The sequence below is a fragment of the Typopeltis vanoorti genome, chromosome 24 (assembly GCF_054136105.1).
Source record: "Typopeltis vanoorti isolate ZY-2024b chromosome 24, IOZ_Tvanoo_1.0, whole genome shotgun sequence".
NCBI lineage: Eukaryota > Metazoa > Arthropoda > Arachnida > Uropygi > Thelyphonidae > Typopeltis > Typopeltis vanoorti.
In genome coordinates, this window is record NC_143572.1 from 42,380,130 (window position 1) to 42,403,965 (window position 23,836).

The 23,836-nt window shown below is 33.3% G+C and overlaps 1 protein-coding gene across 6 annotated transcripts in view; it reads right to left on the reverse strand.

Annotated features, from left to right (window-relative positions):
* Window positions 1-23,836, reverse strand: part of LOC150093132 (uncharacterized) — a 423,272-nt gene that overhangs the window by 143,432 nt on the left and 256,004 nt on the right. For all 6 annotated transcript variants that reach the window (XM_090413312.1, XM_090413313.1, XM_090413316.1 and 3 more), the window contains 3 exons: window positions 21,319-21,483; window positions 7,336-7,515; window positions 663-740 (listed from right to left, as the gene is read on the reverse strand). In XM_090413312.1, coding sequence (XP_090269438.1) covers window positions 663-740; window positions 7,336-7,515; window positions 21,319-21,483 — 423 coding nt within the window. The remainder of the gene's footprint in view (window positions 1-662; window positions 741-7,335; window positions 7,516-21,318; window positions 21,484-23,836) is intronic.

The following is a 23,836-nucleotide window of genomic DNA, read 5'->3' on the forward strand; positions in this document are numbered from 1 at the left end:
TAAGTTCAGAAAAGTTCATGAAAATAAGATGCACCCCCCCCCCCTCCTCAGAGTAGTCCCCTGTGAAAAACATGCAACCTCCCCCTCCCCAGAATAGTCCCCTGTGAAAAACATGAGAATACACAAAGTGCCTATTTTACTAAAAGTAGTGAAACACTCAAGAATTTTTTAATTTTTTTGAAGAGTTTGGCTTTTTCGAAAAAACTGTTTTTTCAAAAATGCACAATCTTTCCAAGGAAGTATCAAATTCCTGTTATCTCGTGGGGCATATAGGATATGATAATACATTTCCATATTCATGTTAGGTTCCATACATGTGACTATATCTGATAACACACGTTGAAAAATTCTACATCTTACTTTTTACAAATAAAAAAATTCTTTATTCTTTTTCTCTTCACTAGTTACCAATGGGTATTATTTCAGACCAAGTGATGTGTGGCATAAGCATCAGTACAAGTAAACAAGCTACTATTAATTTTTTTTTTTTTATATATTAGCTAATCTTGTTTAATTATTAGAAAATAAGTTGTGTGGTTTAGCTTCATAAATGTAAAAGTTTGATGTGTAAATGTGTAATTAGAAATTTCATAAGCTATTGAATCCCCCCCCCCCAATATTTCATAAAACAAAGTAAAAAGCCAAGTTAGAAAAATACTCACTGTTCCCAAATCAACACAGGTTGGAGTGGTAGGAGCCCAAGCTTGCAACATGGAAGGCGGATAAAATGGAGGACAAACCTGAAATACAGCAGTTATACTCAGGATAGTTAACAGATCTATTTTTCATAAAAATATCCAAATATATTATAACAGTAAAAAATTATTACTAAATACTACTAATTAAAGAATGAAGATTTTTTTTCTCTCTCTCAGATAATCATCCCGAAATGGTAAGTACTGGGAAAAAAAGCAGGTTGCCATCAACTAAGCTGTTATTTAACTAACATTATTTCACTTTTTCAATAACTGCATTAATTAAGCAATCTACTTTTCAATACTTTTAAAGTAAGCCATTTGAATGTGTGGGGAATAAGACAAGGAGAACTCTCACACCCTTTTAATTTGATCATGCTGAAATTTGGTTTATGCTGCCTTCAGCAATATAGTAATATTCCACATTTAGTTAAAATTGGTTGAACCGTGCAATTTAGTTGCTACAATTTTTAGATAAGTTGAAATTCATAGATAAGTTACAAGAAAAACTCCAATTTTAAATTAAGTTTATACTACTCACTATGAAGTGTTGTAAACCTTTGTAGTGGTGCTGTCAGAAATTCCCAAGCCAAGGTATATTTTCTAGCAAAAAATTGTGCACGTCAGTGAAAATTTATTAATGACAGCTGAAATTTAATGCATAGCAGTTGTTGAGGTTGTTGCAATTTTTGTGTTATACATGAAGGCAAAAATGGTAGTGAACAGTGTAGATTTTTCAAAGATGTGTGTAGTATGGATGGAGAAACATAGAAAGATATGTTTGTTGAGAGAATGAACAAGAGAAGTGAGAGGATATATCTCTGCAGAAAGTGGAATATTAATAGACTGTAAAGTATTAAATAAGATGAGAATGGAGAATGAAAATTAGATAAAAGGCAGAAGGCAGCGAGGAGCATGACTAAGAATGGTATCAGACAGGAGGTATCTGAATTATGAATTCAGAGCATATGTGAAAATAAGGAGACAGAGTAAAAGCAAGCTTGATTGTGAGAGTTGGAGCATAACTGATGTAGCAAAAGCAAGAGTAGTTGATGATATGAAAGAGTATGACTGCCAAAAAGCAAGAGTTGAATGGTATGCTAGCAGAACTGTCCGAGTTAAAAAGGGATGCAGTTTGTGGATGTGTAGAATGCATTCAAGGGGCAATTGAAACCATACAAGAGCTGGATTGCATTTAACCATTTCATGTGAATCAACTAAAGACTTATTAGTAGGAAGTATAATGAGTGATGTGAACAGGAGATTAGAGGAGTCACAGGTGATGCAAACAAGCAAAAGACTGGAACAGATGAGGTCTAAATGTATGTTAATGGAGAATAGAGTAGTGAGAAATGAGAATGTGAGAACAGGAATGCAAGCTGGACTGGAAAATGAGGGAAGGGTCAAGGTGATTGGGGGGGGGTAAGGAGAGTGAATTCTGGAAGCAGAAATAAATGCACATATTGGGATAGTTAGCACAGGAATGGGATAGTCTGGGATGCATGGAGAGTAGCTGAGTCTGAAGAAATAAAACCTGCAGAGGTAAAGAGTTATTAAAGACAAACTGCTTATTTACATATGCCAGGAGTATCAAAAACAAGGGAGCTGATATTGCTGCATTGGTTGTGTTTATTTTCCCTCAAAATAATTAGAATAAGTGAAACATAGTTGGAAGAGAATGATATCCAAGTGGAAACAGAAATGAAGGTATAATGTTTTTCATGAGAAGGGCAAAAAGTGACAGCAGGGAGGGGGTACTGCTGATAGAACTATTTGCATAAGATTGAGATACAAGGAGAAAATAGTGAGTGGTTTTGAAGGTGGAGGATGATATATTTTAATTGAATGCTGCTATAAGCCAAGGAATGTGGAGGATGGAAACAAAGAACCATAGGCAAATTAACTTAAGCAAGGGCAAGTATAAGTAATTTTAATTATATTTAAATAATATTTACTGGAATATGGAGATAACATCAGCAAATAAGCAAAATTTTGAGTTCTTGAGGGACCAACTATCTTAGGCAATATGTAACAGAGAGCACGAGGGCTGAGTAGACTGATATCAGAGAATGTGATTCGTGAACAGAACTCTAATATAGACAAGTTTTTAAATGACACTTGTGACAAAGTTCATTCGACACACAAGAATAAATAATACTTTTTATTATTGCAAATATTTTGAGCAGAAACTAACTGGCCATCATCAGTGCATCAGCATAATCACAAGGTGAAACTAGAACAAAGATTGTTAATTCTATTTACAGAGCTGAGCCACATACCACCTGATAACAGGTGGTTACAAAATAAGACCACAGAGCCAACATTAATAAGTGATTTGAAATAAGTATTAACAAAATTTATATAATTGAATGACAGATTATTATATATTAAAAAAAGGCGAAGAGAAGAGAAACACTATTGCATGCCACTTATGAGGATGAGATTACCAAATCTTAGCAATACAGAGGCACACATTCCGATTTAAGTTTGCACAGTGTAGAAGCGCGGGAGGACATCATGTTGGAGGTGTAATGGAGTATTAATAGCACTAAGAAAGAATTATAAACTAATTTTGGTGAGTCCAATATTTCATCTGTTACTGAGACATCTTCAGGGAGTAACACACACACATCACACAATACTTAATGACACATGTGGCTGTGATAATTAAAATCCTATCTAAGTGGTGCACCCTCTATGGGTGTTTGTAGATGGACTAGGATGTGGAACCTCTGATGATTAATGTTCCCCAAATTTTGGGTTGCAACTGTATTTGTTTAACTTTGGTTGATTTTGGAGTGCCACTGCAGATTCCAAAAATAGTCTTGTCTAAATTTACTGTGGTGGAGCATGATGGGTTTTCTTCCAGAAGATCCTTTGAGTGGTATATCCAATACATGGTCCGCAAGACCAGATTGACCATAGTCATGATTGCAGATGTAAGTTTTGTATTCATCTAAATGAATGGTGGCTGATCTACTTCTCTGTCAGAAGTAAGCCAACTTGCAGAACAGAATACTTTATATATTTTAGGCACCGAAAGAGGAGGAAGATGATCACTGGCAGAACAGATAAGGGTAGAAAACTCTGTAAAGATATGTTTTTAAAAACCTAGCTACTTATCTCAATTTACACTGGACACAGAGGATAGTGATGGTTAATTCTGTAAGCACTGTACCTGCTTAATAGAAAAGTGTTATGCATATGATTGAGTTCTGTTGAAAGTGATTCCACTGGAACAAAGATTGTAGGGTTAATTTTAACGATGCCATATTGTTGAGAGGGATGGTGGTGGTGGGAAAGTTTGTTAATGTATCTTCCTGTGTGAGTGGATTTTCTGTATAGTGTGAAGGAGAAGTTACCATCCGGAAGGTGTGTCACTAAGATGTGTAGGAAGGGTAGACTATTGAGGTGACAGAGGAAGGAGTCTGTGTCTGGGCCACATAGAGAACACAGTTTTTAATTCTTTCTTAGTACTGTCAGTACTTCATTAAACCTCCAACATGAAGTTTAGGGTTCTTGGGGATGAGTTTGTAAGTGTTCAGTTGTGTTTTAACTTCCTTGAGATGAAACCATTCCGTAGCATGTATTGAATGGTGTTCAACTCTCGTTGGAAAACTTGGGAATTCGAATGGATAACACGTGCCCTCTAATAAGCAAAGATTTGAGATGCCTATTTTTTGAGAAGGATGATGCGTTAAATCTTGTAGCAGCATGGAAAGTTAATTATAGGTATGAGTGAGACAAAAAGTACTTCTACACTGGCCTACCAAATATCTGGTAGGCCAGTGTAGAATTTTTGGTAAGCCATTTAATGAAGACTCTTTGCAGAATCACAAACCACAATGACTGTCATACCTTATCTTGAATGCATTCCACTTGTTCATTATCCTCCATGCAAAAAATATTTTTCACTCCTTACTCACATAATATTTGTACAGTTTTCCCAGTTATACTGCCCATTATACAACCACGAAAATTTAGCATACTGTTCTAATAGTAATATACAGTTTGTATGGAAAAAAAAGTAATCCACAGTGCTTACTGAATAGAAATAAAATAAATCGGCATAATCAAACTAGAGAAATCATAAAGAACATCACTGAAGCATTATTGCTTTGTTTTCCACCATGAAGACAATTTAACATGTCTGTGTGTACCTTCATAGATGTCAAATGGATATAGTGGGCAAAAGTTTCAGAAGTAGGAGTCTCTAGTAAAGGAATAATTATGTAAGCACAGTGAACAGAACATAAGTAAACTGTGATGGTATTCGCTTGTAGCAAAAATAAAACCTTAAGAGCATAACTTGCTTCTGCTGTTAATTAAAAATAATTTCACAGTTGAAATAAATGAAGCCATCTTCATCCTTTTTATGTTATAAAAAGTAAAAATTAAATCTTAGTCCCATCCATGTTACTAATGTACTATAGTTTTACAACCTTTTGTATATATGGGAATTACATTAAAAGAAACACTAAAAATTTTAGTTATTTTTGCATGTAATTAGTTTGCAGTTATTGTTGACTAAACCTATTTCAATATTAACTCATATTCTAAGCAAGCATTTTTGATGAAGTAAGCAAATAAACTAAAAGCTTACCTTATCTTTAAGGTGGGAGACAGAATTTCACCTCCTGTCTGAGACTTCTACCCTCTTTATATGGAAGTTTGAAAAGTTCTATGTATGGGGAAGGCCTTATAAACTCCTTTGGATGGGTTGTATGGCTACTGTATACATCATTTTTCTGAGTGTACAAAATAGTTGTAAGTGCCATGAGTTGAAGCTAAATTTAATGCTTTTTTTCACTAGCAAAGTTGTGTTAGTATATGACTGCTAACAGAAAATTTCAGCACTTGATTCAACAGCTTAACACATCAATATATATATTGTTTACAACAAAATATTGCTCAAAAACTCATTAAAATACCTTCTAAATTAAAGACCCATTTTTGATCAGTTCAATGTCTCCTTTCCACCAAAATCCTCCTTCCATGCTATAAGAGGGTGGTGTGAAAAGTTCTTGGCCTTGCCATCTATGGTCAACACTATTGGCAAGATTTTTTTTTTTTTAAGTTGGTACATAAGCATCCATGTGAAATTGGAAGTCATTCTATCAAGTAGCTTGTTTTATACAGCTGTCTGAAGCAAAAGTGTTCTATATCCCTTGAAACGGATAAAATTGAGTATCGTGCAGTTATAAAATTCTTTGTAGAAGGGTTTAATGCCAATAGAAATTCATTCGAAGTTCATAAACTTTTATGGGCACTCTCACAAAACATTTCTAGAACTTCTCTTTTTTGGAATGCTTTTTGTTACTGTCACCATATCCTTTCAAGACATTCTTCAGTTTTGGGAATGAAGATTAAGTCTGATAAATAGAGAAGAATTGTCCAATTTTGTGACTATTTTTTTTTTTTTTTTTTAAAGCCAGAGACTCACATATAGCTATTGCATCATGTGCAGAAGCACAGTCATTATGAATTATCCAATTGTTCAGTTAAAGTTCGGGTCTCTTCTTAAAAAGAGCTTCACATAACCTTGCCAGCTCTTCTAAACAACATTGCTTTGCAGTTTGTACTAGTTTAATGAATTTAAAGTGAACTATGCTCTTATGATTGAAAAACAAAGAAGCATCATCTTTATCTGCATTTTTCAGTCTTGAAGACTTTTTCCATTGCATGATTTGGCATTTTGTTTCTGGGGGTCATTCTGAAAGCATGTTTCATCACTAGTAATAATAATTAGAAACAGCTAATTGTGAAGGAGGATCAGAACAAACATCAAGCTTCCACTGCTTTCAATCTTCACTCAGAATTTATTGAACCATCTTTGCAGAAATGTTTCTCATTGCAAAATCATCCATAAAAAATCTTTCTCACTGTTTCTCTGTCTAAATCTAATTCTTCTGCCTTTAATCATTTGTCAGACTGAACCAACAGCCACTCTTTCCACATGTTCAGAAAGGCTGTAGTCACTCAGTTTTTTTCATCGCCTTTCATGTCGCCCCATCCCACTTTAAACCTCTTATGTCCTTTAAATACAAAAGACTGTAACATCACCATAAATGATTCTTAATATGTCTAAAGGTGCTTTTGCATAACTTGGCAGAAACATGTTGATGCACTGTTCCAAATTCTGTTTTTGGTTTTAATCGAAAGCGGCAAATAGATATGACTCAAGGTAACTGCATAGATGTTGAAACATGCAGTCACATTTTGCCCTAACTCCTTACATAAGTACAAGGCCATTCCAGAAATCTGTTATACCATGTATGTGACATCATGAATATGGCATTTGGGTACAGCATGTGGTATTTCAGGTATCTGATATAGAAAGATTGATCACGTAAATTGCCAACATATATATGCAAATATTATTCATTTCACTTATAACTCGCATTATTAACACTTTGGCTTTGAGAGTAATCCTTATTGTAAATATCAACCATGACAGAGCCAATGAAAACATTTCTCCAGAACACAGAGAATTTTGGGATTAAAGTAGTAAAGAAAAAAAAAAAATATATATATATATAAATTTGCAAATATGAAAATTTAGCAACCACTTACTCATTCTGAAAACAAAACAAGGAATGTGATTGATTTTAAGCTAAAAGGTTCAAGTGAAAAGACATACCTGCTGACTACTATATGCATCTGAAGGGACATTTGTATATGTGTATGGGACCTGAGGTGGCTGTGGATGTTGGAGTTGATGAGATGAGTTGTACAAATCTGTATCTGATGACTGACAAATGCCATTCTTATATGCAGGGATGAATGGTGCATGAGTCAAAGGTCTAGCTTTAATACGTGCCTAGTGAAAACAAATACATTCATGAATGTTTCATAATGACATATGCAATCATAATAGCAATACATAATTTTTTTTGAGAGAGAGAGAATCATTTTATAAAATGTCTTGTTTTAATAACTGTACAGGCAGGTCCAGATACCTTTATTGAATAAAGTACTTTTACCAAATCATTCTGGTTTTGTGACCACATTTTTATTAAAAAAGACTTTTTTAAAACTAAACAAGTACTAAAAAAACAAACCCGACAAGTTTCGTTAGTCATCAGATAACTGTTAGTTATCTTCACCTTCAGGGGATAAGATAACTAACAGTTTAAAGCACAAACTATAAGAAATTACGAAAAAACAAGTTCATTTATTGGTATTATGAACATCAAAAAAGTTCGTTAAAACACCGTACAACCATTAATATGTGAAAAATTAGCTGGAAACAAATTGGAAGTAGAAAGGCAAAATCAACCTATTTCGGCAAATTTAAGTGCGTTGTTACTAGGACTACAAAATCTTAAACAACAGATACCCATTGTCTCTCAACCTCAGATAGAGAGAGAACATAGAGATCCTCCCAAATGCTATAGTTGCAATAAAGTTGGACATCTTGCTAGAAATTGTTTTCATAACAAAAGAAATTACTCTAACAAAAACTGGGATTCAAAGTTTGGACACATACCCCACAGAGGATATAATAGAATGCAGAAACACCAAAGATCTAATGAACAATTGATGAGAATTAGAGGAGAAATCCTAGGTTCTAAGTGTGATATTTTATTAGATACAGGATGTAATGCTTCAACTATTAGAAAGAACTATCTCCAAAGTATAAAACACAAACTAAGAGAACCTGTAAGAATTACTACTCTTTCAGACTCATACTTCATAGCGTATGAAAAGGTTTGTGCAAGAATCTACCTACCAGAATTTAAACTAAGTGTCTGGCAAGATTTGCTTGTTATCCCCTCAACCTCTAACATAAGCTCCCACATTATACTAGGGACAAATTTCTTAGAAAGGTATCAGTTCTCCTGTGATTTTTTTAGAAAAGAAATATCTCTAATGAACAGGAAAAGAAGTATCAGAAGAAGTGGCAATTATATGTATGATAGAACAAAGAGACAGAGAAGGAAAGGTTTTGTGTACCTAATAAAAAAATTACTCCAGATAAGGTAGAGCTATCTGTGACTGAACCAACTGTGAAGGATAGTAATACTAATTCTGATGTGCACAATCAGCCTGAAACACAGCTTATCACTGATGAACCATCACAACAAATAGTACCCAAACCTGAATCAGAAGTTGACATTAAAAATAAACTAACAGTTGAAGTTAATTCTGCCAAGGTAATCAAACTACATCATGGAACAAATCACCAAGTTGTAAGACAACTAAGACTCAATTCTAGTAATAGAGAACATGATTTCTGCTCTAAAAGAACACTACCTCACTATAGGAATAGGAAACAAGTCTTTCCTTGTACTAAAATTAGCCAGGACCCAAGAAGAGATGCAGAGAGAAGCAAAACTGTAAACTGTGTTAACAAGTCAAGTTCTATTCAAACTAGGAGTTATTTAAGACCTCAAGAAAGAAATGTAAAATTTGAATCCTCCACTTGTGTGAAAAATTTTTCTTAAAAGAAAAATTTTTCGGTGAAAGGGTAAGCCTTTGTTAAACTGTGAATGAAATTATTTTGTATGTTTTTATTCTTCATTCACATTTAACATAATCTACCATATCCTAAGCAAGACTTATTTAAATATTATTTGTTAGTCCCTTGCTTTAAGATTTATTATTCATGTATTTTCCTTGAATTTTTATCAGTTATTTAATTATATAATTTTAATATATGTTATGTTAATGAAAGGACTCTGTAGAAAATACCATTTATTTTATTGCTATATTCCTTCAGTAATATTATAAGATATTCTATGTATGTAACTTTTATGTGCCTTATCTGAACTGTAGTATGTTTTATTTATTATATTTGTAAATGAAAGTGAAGGAAAAATTAAGTAACTATAATATTTTTTATTATTTTTCATTACTGAGTGTAAAGGTATAATCTTATGTAATGCTTATGTTTACGTTTTGTTCGTTGCTATGGAGACAAGAAATAAAATAGAACGCGCGAGCTGCAGTAATTGGAAGCAAGCAATTAATATGAGTTGGACTAGGGAACAAGTTTAGGTGGGAAGAAACAAGGTATATGAATGGGAGGTGAAAGTAAACAAGGACACTGAAGGGCAGGAGCATACAGTAGCACTGAGAAGAATATGGAGATGAGAAAACTTAGAGGCAGCTAAGAGTGAAGTTAGTGGTGGCAGTAATAGGATTAACAAAAGGCCGGAAGATTAATGGGCAATTCAGAGTAATTTCACTAAGTTCTAAAATTACTACGTATTCCTATATCGCTTTGAAGAAGGATTGTGCAACTCAATTTGTTATACAGTAGTAAACTTGGAATAATTATTCTGCCTTATAGCAAGTCCGGCAAGATTTGTGTAGTGCGATAAATAATAATTCAGTTATCTCCGTGAAGAATTCTTTTGAATAGTGTTGCATCGGAGTAATAAGTGAATATAGTTTTGAATTGTGCTCACATTGAATCTTATGTGCTAAGGATTTATCCCGGTAAAAACAGTCCTAATTTATTTTATTTCAGTGTGAAGATTTAAGTGATAGCTTCATCTCAAATATCCTAACATTTACTGTGGCGTTTTGCTGATATTTAGCCGAAGTTAGAAGTTTGAAAGTAATTCCCCTTGAAGTAATAACTGCCGCCATTAATAACACAATAAGTGCTTGCTGACTAAGAGTAAAATTATAGAGTGCAACTAAGTGATACCAGTAAATTTATTTACTAAGAAATTCTGAAGTATTGAACTGTGTGAACAATTTTTATTATTAGGAGAACTATGAATTTAGTATCTGAAGATATGATGTTTGATTCTATGTGAATGTTTTGACCTGAAGAACTAAGTTATTTGTACTATCTTATTTTCGGAGTTAAAATTTATGTACTTGTCATATAACCTTGTATTAAATGTTTTGTTTTATTGATTTCAATATTGTGTGTGCCTGACTTTTTCATTGCACCGTTCAAAAAAAAATTCGGATCTTGCAGGAGCCTTAAGTGTAAAATATTAAATTCGGCCTATATGATTAATGAGACTGCTATGAAGATTGATTCTACTATTCTGCATAAGCTAATCTAAATATAGGGTGGCGCAGTATAAATTTCCCTATATTTTGATTAGTAATCAACCAACAATTAATTGATTTTATCAAGAACAACTTTACAACAAGATGGTGGATTCAAAACTAGGATGTACGTTCCAACACCACCATCCCAAGCAAAAAATAAGCCTTATAAAAACCTTATAAACTTTACTTTATGAACTTTACCTTCAATTTTCTTCTGTCAATATCCTTAAGAAGCCTCCAAGTTCTACTGATCCTTTCTAGCACCCATTATTTGTTTGCCTTTCAGCATCTGATATCGTCAACAGCCTTCTGCAACACCACATCTCAAAAGCAGTTATCCTTTTTCTAACACTTTTTTAAGGTTCCAAGGCTAACATCCAATAGTTGTTGTCATCTAGTGTTAGTGGTTTACAAATATTAGTTTGCAAACCCTCATCATTGGCAACTCTCATTTTAAAATGACTGTCTTCCATATTTTTAGTAAATTGATTGCAGGAATAGCTACTAACGATTCTCAACAGTCTGATTTATGATCTCTATGCAGCACTTTGGTTCCTTCATTTAATCCAGTATGAAAGGGCCTGCCAATCCCAATTTGCATGAATGTAAGTTTTATGTTCTACAATGCAGAAGTCAACAGATCTCATCTATTTTTTAAGGTTACACGGTGATCAGCACTCATATTTGTAAATTTAGGGACACAAAAACACATGTGTTGAACAGATTATTTTATTAATTACTAATAAAATAAAACTTGATGTTTCGACTCCTATATCGAGGTCATCATCGGAAGAATATAACTGTATAAGGAACCAAGCTACATGCTCATGCCCTGTATACCGGTAAACTAAATCTACGTAGTTAATAAATCCTTTTTCCTAGCCTGACCTCTAGTGATAAAAATAAAAAATAAAAATAAAATAAAATTAATTAATTAAAAAAAAAATTTTTTATATATAAAAATTAAAAAAAATAAAAATAAAATTAATTAAATATATATATATTTTTTTAAATTAATTAATTTTATTTTATTTAATAAATTCTTTTTTAAAAAATTTTTTTTATATATATAAAAATAAAAAAAAATAAAAATAAAATTAATTAAATATATATACATATATATTTTTAAATTAATTAATTTTATTTTATTTTTATTTATTTTTTTTTTTTTATCACTAGAGGTCAGGCTAGGAAAAAGGATTTATTAACTACGTAGATTTAGTTTACCGGTATACAGGGCATGAGCATGTAGCTTGGTTCCTTATACAGTTGTATTCTTCCGATGATGACCTCGATATAGGAGTCTAAACGTCAAGTTTTATTTTATTAGTAATTAATAAAATAATCTGTTCAACCCGTGTTTTTGTGTTCCTAAATTTACAAATATGAGATCTCATCTATCCATACCCATGTTTCTGGATTATGTAAAAATAATGAGCATACAAAAAATAAAAATAAGAAAATCCTTAGCCCATATGCAGTACTAACATACTATAGGTTTACAACCTTTCATTGATGGGAGCAACATTAAAAAAAAAAGTATGTGGAGCTTATTAAGAACTTTGATATCTTTTTGGATGTGCCCTGAACATATAGGATAATATGTTTTGCAATGGTCTAGTGTATTAGAGGAAGGAGATGACTGGGAGAGTGGGATTGGCATTTTATTTTTTATGAATTAAAAAAATTAAATAAAAAAAAATTAAAAATAATATATTTCCCTATGTAAAATAATGTGAATATGTCTGGAAGTGTCTCAGTTAATGATACATTAGCAAATAGTGGAATAATATTAAGCTAATCATTACCGGTGAACTTTTTTTAGGATATGAATCTTTAACATACTTTGTAGTCTCCATCAGTTGGGTTTGATGGAGCCCTTTGGTTGGAAAGACCTAGGTTCAAATCACATCTATTTGAAGCCTTGTTTAGCCTAGATCCTGTGATTACACAGTCTTCTTGGCTATCCCAAGAAGAATGGCGTCCCTTTTAAGGACTATTTCATATTTAGAGCTGTAGTATTTTATACTCTATGAAAATCTGCTATAAAGCAAATGTTGCACTCTGATGTGTATAATTTAGAAGGATTAGTCAAATTTCAGCTTGGATAAGAACTTTGTGTGTGCGCGCGCATGCACATGTGAAAATTGTGAAAGATTTGAGGAAGAACAAAAAATTAAAGCAAAATAGAAACTGGCATGAATATTACTATTAAGACAAATGTTAATTCATTTTAATGGTATTGATTACAATACGAAGATAAGATATTAATTAATATTAACTTATTAGCTGATATTTCACTGGCATTATATCCAATATCTTCAGAGCACAAGAACAATTTGTGACAGTACATGAAACAATGTTTTAACAGTGGGACTAGTTTAAAAAAATTGTAACAGACAACACAAGGAACTAAAGTCCTAATTAGGTGCCATGTATGTTAGAAAAAGATAGAAAACAAGTATTGAGTAGATCTTAAAATGATTGTCTCCCAGATTTTTGGCAAATTTATACAGACATATTTGAGGTTTGGAGTATGTTTTAAAGCTGCTGTTGATTCCAAAAACGATCTCTTTGACTTATGGGCCAGCCTGTTTGGCCAAGTGGTTAGCATATCCACTCTCCAGGCAAGAAGCTGTGGGTTTGAATCCTGCAAAGGGAATGGATGTCTGTGATTATCCTGCTAACCAATTACCATATGTACTGCTGTGACCTATGTCCTGGCACAGTATGACCTTTGATGTCTTTGTGCCATAAAAAAAAATCCAATCCAATCTGACTTATGACTTCTGTGTATCACTTTTGTTTTCTTCCTATGTGATTTGATCCTGTGTGATGGGGGTATTCAAGGTATGGTTTGCTAGAACCAACTTGCCATAACGTTAGTGCTGTTCACCAAGGAGATGTCAACAGTTCTTCCTGTCTGTCTATAGTAAGCCAGGTCACAAGAACAGGACACTTTGTAAATTCCTGGATATTATAAAGAAGAGTTTTTGATGAGAGTTGCCAATTTGACATTTAAATATGGTTCGTAGCTGATATTTATTAAGCACTCTAGATATCTTTTCAGATGTCTTGAATGTATGGGATGGTAACAGTTTTGCTGTAGTCTCGTGTAATAAGCAATGGAGGAAATTTCTGGGGAGCATATAGTATTTTTCTATCCTATGGGGATTATACCCATTGGTTAAGAAAGTGTGATGCAGGTGTACTTTGTAAGTTTGGTAAGAGCATTGTTATTGGAACAGATAGCTCTAGCTCTGTGAATTAGTGTTTTTAGGATATCATACTATTGAGCTGGATGATAGTGTGACTGTTTGTGCAAAAATCTCCGTGTATGTTTGTTCTTTCTATAAACAGAAATAGATAAGGAACTATCAGGAAGCGGTGTGATTAGTGTATCCTGTTCCATTGTGAAGGGGATTTTAGTGCGATTTAAATGCACTAAAAATGTATCCACTCTGTCTGGACCATTTGGCCAAATAGCAAATACATTATCAACATAGCGTAGCCAAACCACTGGTTTGAGAGTTGCTGTATTCATAGCTAGCTTTTTTCAAGTGCTCTATGTAGAAATTGGCTAAAGGGGGAGCTTATTGCTGTCCCATCAAGTTGTTTGTAAAAAAAAAAAAAAAAACTGCAACAATGTTAAAACTGAGTCTAGTCTTTGTGAAGTCCTGTCAGTCTGCAGCAATCCAATCCTCTTCCTACACCTTCACACCGGTAGGTCGATTAAAAACTGTGAAAATATCCCCCAACCAACAAACAAGCATTAGACCAAGAAACCATCACAAAGGAAATGCCAAACCCATGTAGTATTAAGCACATCTAGGTAGATGAGTTTCATCTACCATCTAGATATGTAATACTGCTACTTTTGCTTCAAAATAGATGATGTCAATGGAAAAATTATTTTTATGAAGATATCATTAATATGAAAGCCCCACTGTTTGGGCCATGATTTATAGAAGAGTTGGATGAAATTCTAAATGTGCATAGCTTATTAAGAATACCAAGTGCTACAATCTTAAGTCCTGATCTCAAAACCATTTTTCAACAGAATGATACAATTTACTAGTTAATTTAGATGCTAGTAAAACTTGGCCCCATTCTATTTCTCACAGAAAATAACCCTTTTTTGCTGGTCTTAATTTTGATAAAGTCTTCAGACAGGATGAGATTTCTCTTCTTGGGATCACTAACCTCATATCTCTCTCTCTTTCGGCATAAAAAATCAAATATCTCCTTTCCTCAGCATTCAAAAAATAAGTTCAATGCAAGGCATACTTTATCTATAAACAGCTATTCATTCTATCATCATATATTCACTGGGCATCCACAGATGCCGTATGGTCATCCGATGCTCGGTGATGTGCCACACTAGGCCTCGCCATGTAGTCCTATTGTAGTGCTTTTCCAGAAGCTTCAACTCTCTGAAGATCAGTCACTCCACACACACCATCCATCCATCTCATTGAGAGTCTATCCCTTCCTCTTTTTACAGGAACTTTACTATTACTGTTCTAAGAAATCCTCCTTCCATCCTTTCAATGTGTCCAAAATATTTTAACTTTCTTCTGTCAATATCCTTAAGGAGTCTTAAAGTTCTACTGATCTTTTCTAACACCCATTCATTTGTACGTCTTTCAATATATGATATTCTCAATAGCCTTCTGTAACACCACATCTCAAAAGTAGCTATCCTTTTCTTATCTGACTTCTTTAAGTTCCAAGCCCCATGTCCATAAGTCGCTGTTGGAAAAATAACTGCATCCAAAATCCTCAACGTTGTTTCCATGAAGATAGATCCATCCTTCCAGATTTTAGACAAGTCTCTGACTGTTGTTTTAGCCATTCCTAACCTTCTGACATCTTCCGAACAACAATTCTTCACATTAATAATGGATCCCAGGTACTCAAACTTGCTGACTTCCTCAATTCTTTCTCCATTAAGGTACACTTGTTTCTCAAGAGCTTCCCTGCTTGTATTTCCTTTGAGAACCTTTGTCTTGCTAGGATTGAGTTGAAGTGCTCCGTTATTACTGATCTTGTTAACATTACAAAGAATTTGTCCTAGTTCTTGTCATGACAGGAGTAGAGTATAATCGACATACCTCAGATTACTGATCAATCTACCACCTATCCTAATTCCTATCTTGAGTTTATCCAATGCTTCACAGATGATGTCCTCCCCATATATACTTAATTGGATACAAATCACAAATCTGTTCAACCATATGTGGGGTGGTATCCTATCCCTAAGGGCAACCTAAAAATTTAATTTAATACAAAAGAGCAATTAGGCCAATTAATGACTTACCTTTCAGCAATTCACATTCACCAATTTGGTTTCTGATATCTGCATTTTCTCGAAATGTACATTCATCAGAAATGGCATCAATAATTTTCCCCCACACCTCAATCTTTTAAAAACATGTGCAGCAGCTATTTGTAGCCCTGAAAGCATCCCCTGACCAACAAGCATTAGACTGAAGTACAAGCAACCAACAAAGAAAATATCAAACCTATGTAGTATTAGGCACATCTGGGTAGATGAGCTTCATCACTGCCTAGATATATAATACTACTATTTTGCTTATATTTTTTGAGCATTTATTAAATAAAATAAATAGCTTTAATTAATTATATACATTGTTCTGTTAACATGTAAGTGGCCAAAAGTAATAATTTATTAAAGCATATATGACTGATGTTAGTGCCTATCATTGTTGACAACAGTAGAGCAACTCTGAACCTAAACTAATTTCTTTCATGTGAAGAATTTTAGATTTTAGATACCGAGAAATGTGAATATCGTGCAGTTACAAGATGTTATTTACCTCTACACAAAAGTATATATTGACAGCAATATCAGCAAGCATAGGATTGAAGAACCTGTAGGTAATGAATGCAATCCAACTGCAGTCAGTATATGTTGACTGGTAATGAGAGAATGCTTGAAAATAACAGCTGAGAGAGAAAGTCAATGGTTGCTGAAAAATATAAATTGACTTTCCATAAAATTATGGAATAAAACAGTGCATGGGCATATCACTACTACTTTTATACTATTTACAGGTTTTTTTTTTTTTAAATTTTTTTTTCTATTTATTTAACCAAGGGAGCAAAGTAACTTAACATGACTCTTCTTAGGTGGCATCTACGTATTGAAGGTTCGCAATTATGGATTTACACATCACAATTTTCTGCCATTCTTTTGATATCGCCATATAGTTTAGATTTTGTCCATTTCAGAATACTGTCTACCCATGCCTTCATTCTCCTTGTTCCCTCTATCTTCCCTTCTAAAATTACTTTACTCAATTCCCTGGCTGATCCTATCACATATGTCCAGCCATCTTCCTGATGTCTCTGACTAGTTGGTACTTTGTGTTCATCATTCGTAGCACCTCTACATTTATTTCATCTCTCCATGAGATCTTGAGGGCTCTTTCTATAGCACTTGCATAACTCAGTTGCTAATTTTAATACAGAAACTATATTAAAATAGTTTCAAGAAATAACATCACAGTATTAAACTGCAATTCAAGCAAAACTTCAAGTAAATTTTCATTACTGTTAGTTCTGTGTGAGTTGACTAAGCAGAGTAGGTAAATTATCACTCCTTGTACTGAATTCAGTTCTCAGTCATTTTCTTTTTCAACGAGAGAAAATATCAAAAGAAACAAGTCTTACACACCCTCTGTACAAAAAGAAACTAAACTTTTCGAAAATAGAAGAAACTAGTGGCGCCACCTGGTGTATTTTTTGTTGTCGAAAGCGTCAACCTTCGTTAGTGTTGTGTCAACTGTTTATGACATTTCTTTCATTAGAAGCCGAGTTATAGTGCCAAGAGTGAGAGTGTGCTTTGACGAACAGTCGGTCATCACGATATTCATGCTGTACGCAACAAATACTTGCTATCAATCGCTTCAAACTTCGAGATAAAACTCACCATTGACCATTTGGCCAGGCGGAACGAATTCTTTGTGGATAATGCCCTTCGAATCGTAGAAAGAAATCAGCATTGTCTTCACTTTTTTTTGGATGCCCCTCTTCTGGTGGTCTCCACTCAGCACTCTGGTGCTTTGTTTCGGGCTCATACTCAAAACACACATTTAGTCACCAGTAACGATCGTTTCAAGGAAGTCTGAGTCCTTACAAGCGGTTTTAATGAGGTCCTTGCAGTGTTCAATTTGATACATTTTTTGGTCATTGGTCAACTTATGGGGAACAAATCATGAATTTAATTTACAAAGGCCCAAACTCTCGGTCCAAATGTTGTGCACAGTTCATTTTGGAATGCCCAATTCATCTTCAATTAATCTCATGGACGATTTCGGTTTTTCTTTGGTGAAATCACGCACTTTTTTGGATGTTAACTTTGCTCAGTCCAGTTTTTGAACAGCCCAGCTTTTCTTCGTCCTCAAGCGTCTCACGACCACTTTGAAATCGCTTAAACCACTCATAAACTTGAGTATGGGATAAGCATTCATCACAGTATGCTTTTTGAAGCATTTGATGCGTTTCGGTAAAACTTTTACCAAGTTTAACACAAAAAGTCAATCGCAGCTTTCTGTTTGAAACTCATTTTCCGACTGTTCCTCAAAACACTGTCACTCTTGGCACTATAATCAGCTTCTAATGAAACAAATGTCAAACAGTAATGAAGGTTGCTGCTTTCGACAACAAAAAGATACAAGTGGTGCCACTAGTTTCTTCTATTTTCGAAAAGTTCAGTTTCTTTTTGGGTGTACATTAAAGTAGTAAAGAATCAACAAACAGTTACTACATATTACACAGATGCAGTAAGTGTTTATTGAATATTTTTGATTTGATTCTAATAGCATCACTTTAACTGGCTGCCACACACAATTGCAAACAGGAAGATTTTATTTTCCATGTACTTTCAAAACTGTTTTGATTTTTGCATTTCCCAATGAGATAATATACTATAATATACTACACTGAAGATCATAATAAGTGCACCAAAATGTAATAATTAATTTTACTCAACTGAATGTTTAACTGTGATTAACATGTTACCCTATTTTATTGAATACAATAGCTATCCCTTGATTGACATGCTAGTTGACTAAACCACCTATATGATGTTCAAAAATACAGTCAACTTAACAATAACAGTCAGTTATTCAACAACACACCAGGAAACAACTGTACTATAATAATAATCCTTAGTCCCAATATGATCAAAATATTAAATATATAAACCAATCTATATCAATAAAAGTAATTATTGTTTATTCGATCATCAAAACAATGACCTTTCAATTAACTCTAGTACAGAACTAATTATATTTCAATTATCTGACCCTACGGTTATCCCAATGTTGTTGGATAAACATTAAATTACTGTAATGCACATACCCACACATCTTATTTTCCTTGAATATCCACATGAACTACACATAACTGTCACTTAGATTTTATCAGTAATGACATCAATATTTTAACATGACCCTTACTAGCTAATTACTCACGACGTCCAAAACAGTAAATTCCATCTATTTAACAACACAAAAGGAGACACTTATAATAATCTTCCTCAAGTGACATTTTCTCAAGATGGGAGGAGAATTCTTTCCTTATATCCAGGAGGAGAAAGGAAATAACCTAGGCCATAGAGCCTGGCCAAGTTTTTAAGAGAATCAAACCATTGTGGGAAAGATGGGGAATGGAAGGCACTGAAGAGGGAAAGACTTATTTCATACTTGAGACTTCCCAAATGTCAGAACTTTATTTTTTTCAAATCAATCAATCAAACACACAAAGGTAGATCAGCGTGTTTCATTAATAAGTTGAAATAGCTTACTACTAGACCTCATATTCTGATTTTATTCGTATTTTAATTTCTGGTTCATCAGTATATCAATTCCTTCATCTTATTCTGTTGTGAAACATTATTTATATTTTTTTGGTTTATATTTTCACTATCAGATGCTGTCCAAAAACATTTCTTTGGATTCAGTGTTAATACAAGCATTCCTTTTTGTTACATCCTGCAATGGACAAAGTCTCTGAATTAACTCCATGTCTCATGTAATAAGAAAGTAGCAATTTTTTGCCTTCCAACATTTGCTTTCTTCTATCTATTAGGTCTCATCTGGTTCCTGCTGATGAGACCTGAATAAAAGTCTAGACTGGTCTGGGTACTGGCCCTTCCCGTAATGCATAGCATTATGTACACCAGAAAGGATATGTGCTTTGCATTATGGGATACTAAGGCAACCAATTTTAAGTCATTTACCTCTATATACAAGTAGCCTGGTTATGAAGCAACTTCATGCATAAACTGTTTGCCCATGCTTGGATAAAGGATTAAACAGAATCTAATTTCTTGACTTAATTCATTTTCATTCAATTTTATACAAAGAAATCATCTGTTCACATTAATTTCTTTTATATAATAACATTAAAGAAATTTAACGACTGGAAAAGAGAGATATCAAAATGGCAAAACTATTATTTGTTCAATTAACATGAAATTGATTAACTACTGTCACCACTGATGATGGCCTGTAATATTCAGGCTGAAATATATAGTCTTAAATAAATAGTACTACTTATCCCTTGTGTTTTGTGTTAATTGAAGAAACATCTCATGACACAAGTATCTCTTTTAACAAGTATTATTTGAATGTACAACTAGTTTCGTCTTCTTAGAAGACTTCATTGGGTGCATAACACGAAAAGAGAAAAACAGCTATAAATTAACTTATAAATGTATTGCTGACATTTGAAGCTGTCCTGGATGCCATAGTATTGTTGGGCACGTTCATCCAAGCATGAATGCCAAAGCTGGATAGCCGAAGAGTGACAATCAGATAGGTTAGCTAAGGTTAGTATTAAGATGACTGAGGACAATTTCTGTTGATTCCATAATTCTTCTCTCCTTAGCTATAACTTAACTCTTCAGTTATCCAGCTTATTCATAGTATTGTTGTCACATTCATGCCCACATGAATGTGTGCCAACAATACTATGGCATCCAGAAGGACTTAAAATGTCAGCAATAAAATTGATTTATAGCTGTTTCTCTTGCAATGTATATTTTTGTATTTCTCTAGTTGTGCATTCAAATAATAAAGTTTTCTATTTTGGTATCTCTTGGCTTCCAGTCATTAAATTTCTTTATGTAGCCGAATAAATCCATTGCACCCCCCCACATACAAATTATCTCAAATATATTTGATAATGTGTTGTTGCTGCTTGGATGGACTTAGGTCTCCTGGCTGAAAGCTAATAATTGATTTTCTTGGTTCACATTTTTAGCTACTATTTTTACAGCACAAATGCAGTCTATAATTTCTATAGAAAGACTGCTCAAGTACATTTTTTTTTTTTTGTATTACATTATAAGAGTCCTTTGCAAATATATAAAATATTTTCTATCATAAATCTGCTGCAATCAATCACCTGAGAAATAATGTGTAATTTTATTTTTTTTTAATCATTAAATTTTCAATGAAACACAAGATATACATCATCAGAAACCAGAAAGATGAACTGATGGGAAGAGAAAAAAAAATCATAAAATTATAAGTTTTGTGTTAAATTTAAAGCTAGAAAAAATAAAAATTCATACCATGATCGGTTTTCCTTTAAATGTTTTTACTTCTTCTCTTAAGTAGCGATATGCTTTTTGTGTGTCTTCATCAGACTCAAAAGTCACATACCAACTATTATTATGGGCAAATTCACAGCAGATAAATTTTGGACAATTTTCACTATTAAATAAAACTTCGATTTCCTACATGAAAGAAATATTTCATACATTAACAATGAACATTTTATCAAATGGAGAAACTTCTAATGAAACTAATGAAGTAAATGCTTAAAAGACTTCACACGTTTATTTTTTCAAAGCATTAATAAATATAACTGACTTTACTAGATCATCACAGCTATTTCCAACTGTTGTTTCTCCTTAGAAAACCAGAATACTGCAGTTTGCAAACATTTTTCATAATGGAACTCTAAATCAATATATGAAAAGATTTATATTTATAATAAATTTAGTTTAATCCTTTATCCAAGTGTGAGCAAACAAAGTTTGCACCTGAAAGTATCTTCAGGACTGGGATAAGGTGGTACAACACCGGGTAACTCGTTGCAAAGGTGGAGCAAGCTAACATCACTCCTATCTCAATATTTCCCATAATGCAAAACACATCTCCTTGCGGATATGTATAATGTTATGCATTAAGGGAAGGGCCACCACCCAGATAGTTTCGACCTTTATTGTTTTGCATTATGGGAGATACTGAGATAGGAGTGATGTTAGCTTGCTCCACCTTTGCAACGAGTTTCCTGGTGTTGTACCACCTTATCCCAGTCCTGAAGATACTTTCAGATGCAAACTTTGTTTGCTCACACTTGGATAAAGGATTAAACAAAATTTATTATAGTCTAACAGAGTGAAAAATAAACTTTCAACATCTTTCTCTAAATCCAGAGGAATTTAATAAAAAGGTGGCACACCGTTTGGCAACTCCTATAGGTAGAGATGACCTTGCTAATGCTTCTGTCTGGTATCTCCACTTGGGACTGGCTCCCACTGAAGAGACCTCAATAAAGGTCGAAACTAGTCTGGGTAGTGGCCCTTCCCTTAATGCATAACATTATACATATCTGCAAGGAGATGTGTTTTGCATTATGGAAGATACTGAGATAGGAGTGATGTTAGCTTGCTCCACCTTTGCAACGAGTTGCCTGGTGTTGTACCACCTTATCCCAGTCCTGAAGATACTTTCAGGCGCAAACTTTGTTTGCTCACACTTGGATAAAGGATTAAACTAAATTTATTATAGTCTAACCAAGTGAAAAATAAACTTTGAACAGATTTATACAATGGCCAGGAAAGGAGCTCAAAATACCTTGACCTGACAAAAAACATGAAGACTTAAAACAAGCTACTGCATTATTCTAGATTTCTGCCTAAGTGAGAACCAATGGTTCAAACCAGCTGTCAGACAATCAAAATTCTTAGCCAACAAGTAAATTGTAAAGAATAATACAAGTAACATGTTTTGTAATAGCAAACTTGTATACTGAACACCATTCATTACGATAACACCTGAACCTAAAACCAATGACATTTACTTCAGATAATTTTATTTTGCTAAATTTTGCACTTAATTCCACTAAAAAATTTCAAATGATTTAATAAATTTTAATGGAGATCCAAAGTATCAAATGTAATTTAATAAAGGAAAGAAATTATAACTGTTCTGCCAATAAAAACAAAACAATTATAAACTAAACTAGTCTCGAAAACCTCAGAACAAAATTTCTTGTACAAAGCACACATGATCAGATATAAATCAGGTTAGCAAGCTCTCAGACTTCTTTATATAAAATAGTTTGGAAAATTTCAAAGTTGAAGTTTTGATTGCTGATATATATCATTGAGAGAACTATAAGTGACAAATTTATAGTATTCAATGAGCAGAATTGAATGTGGTACTTCTGTAAAACTTGAAAGAGCAAAGCCAGTATGGTTTATAAACACTATTTTTGACTTGTGTGGTAGAAATTTTAATTTTGCAATATAAATGATCTAAGTGAAATGACTCAAATTGTAAAAGATCCTGAAATTCATTACATAAAATTCTCATTACAAGCTAGTGCAGAATTATTAGCTTGAATTGTTTTGCCAAATTTTCCAATAAAATGTCTAATTCAAAACAAAATTAAACCTTGAGGATATATTTTTATGTTTATCTTATTAACAAATTATTAAATTCAATCCAGAAATTAAAAACTAAGGTTTTTTTAAAAAGATCAAGATACTTACCAACTAATTCCATTTTTATTCAGTCTGCACCAATTAATAATTATCGTACAGTATTCTTGGTTATAAGATTTTCTCTGAGTATAGTTGGCATGTATGGCTACAAGATTCATGTAAGATCTAATAACTGATACTCATTTCTTTGGGAAGCTTTGAAAGTTTTACAAACTGTTATAAAGGTTTGCAAAGGAACATTTTAGCAATATGTAAATGCTATGGTTGATGGATTAACAGAATACTAGAAGATAGCTAATTTACAAGGAGAGAAGAAATTCTCTGTAAGCATCCTATTTGAATGTTGAACTAGGTA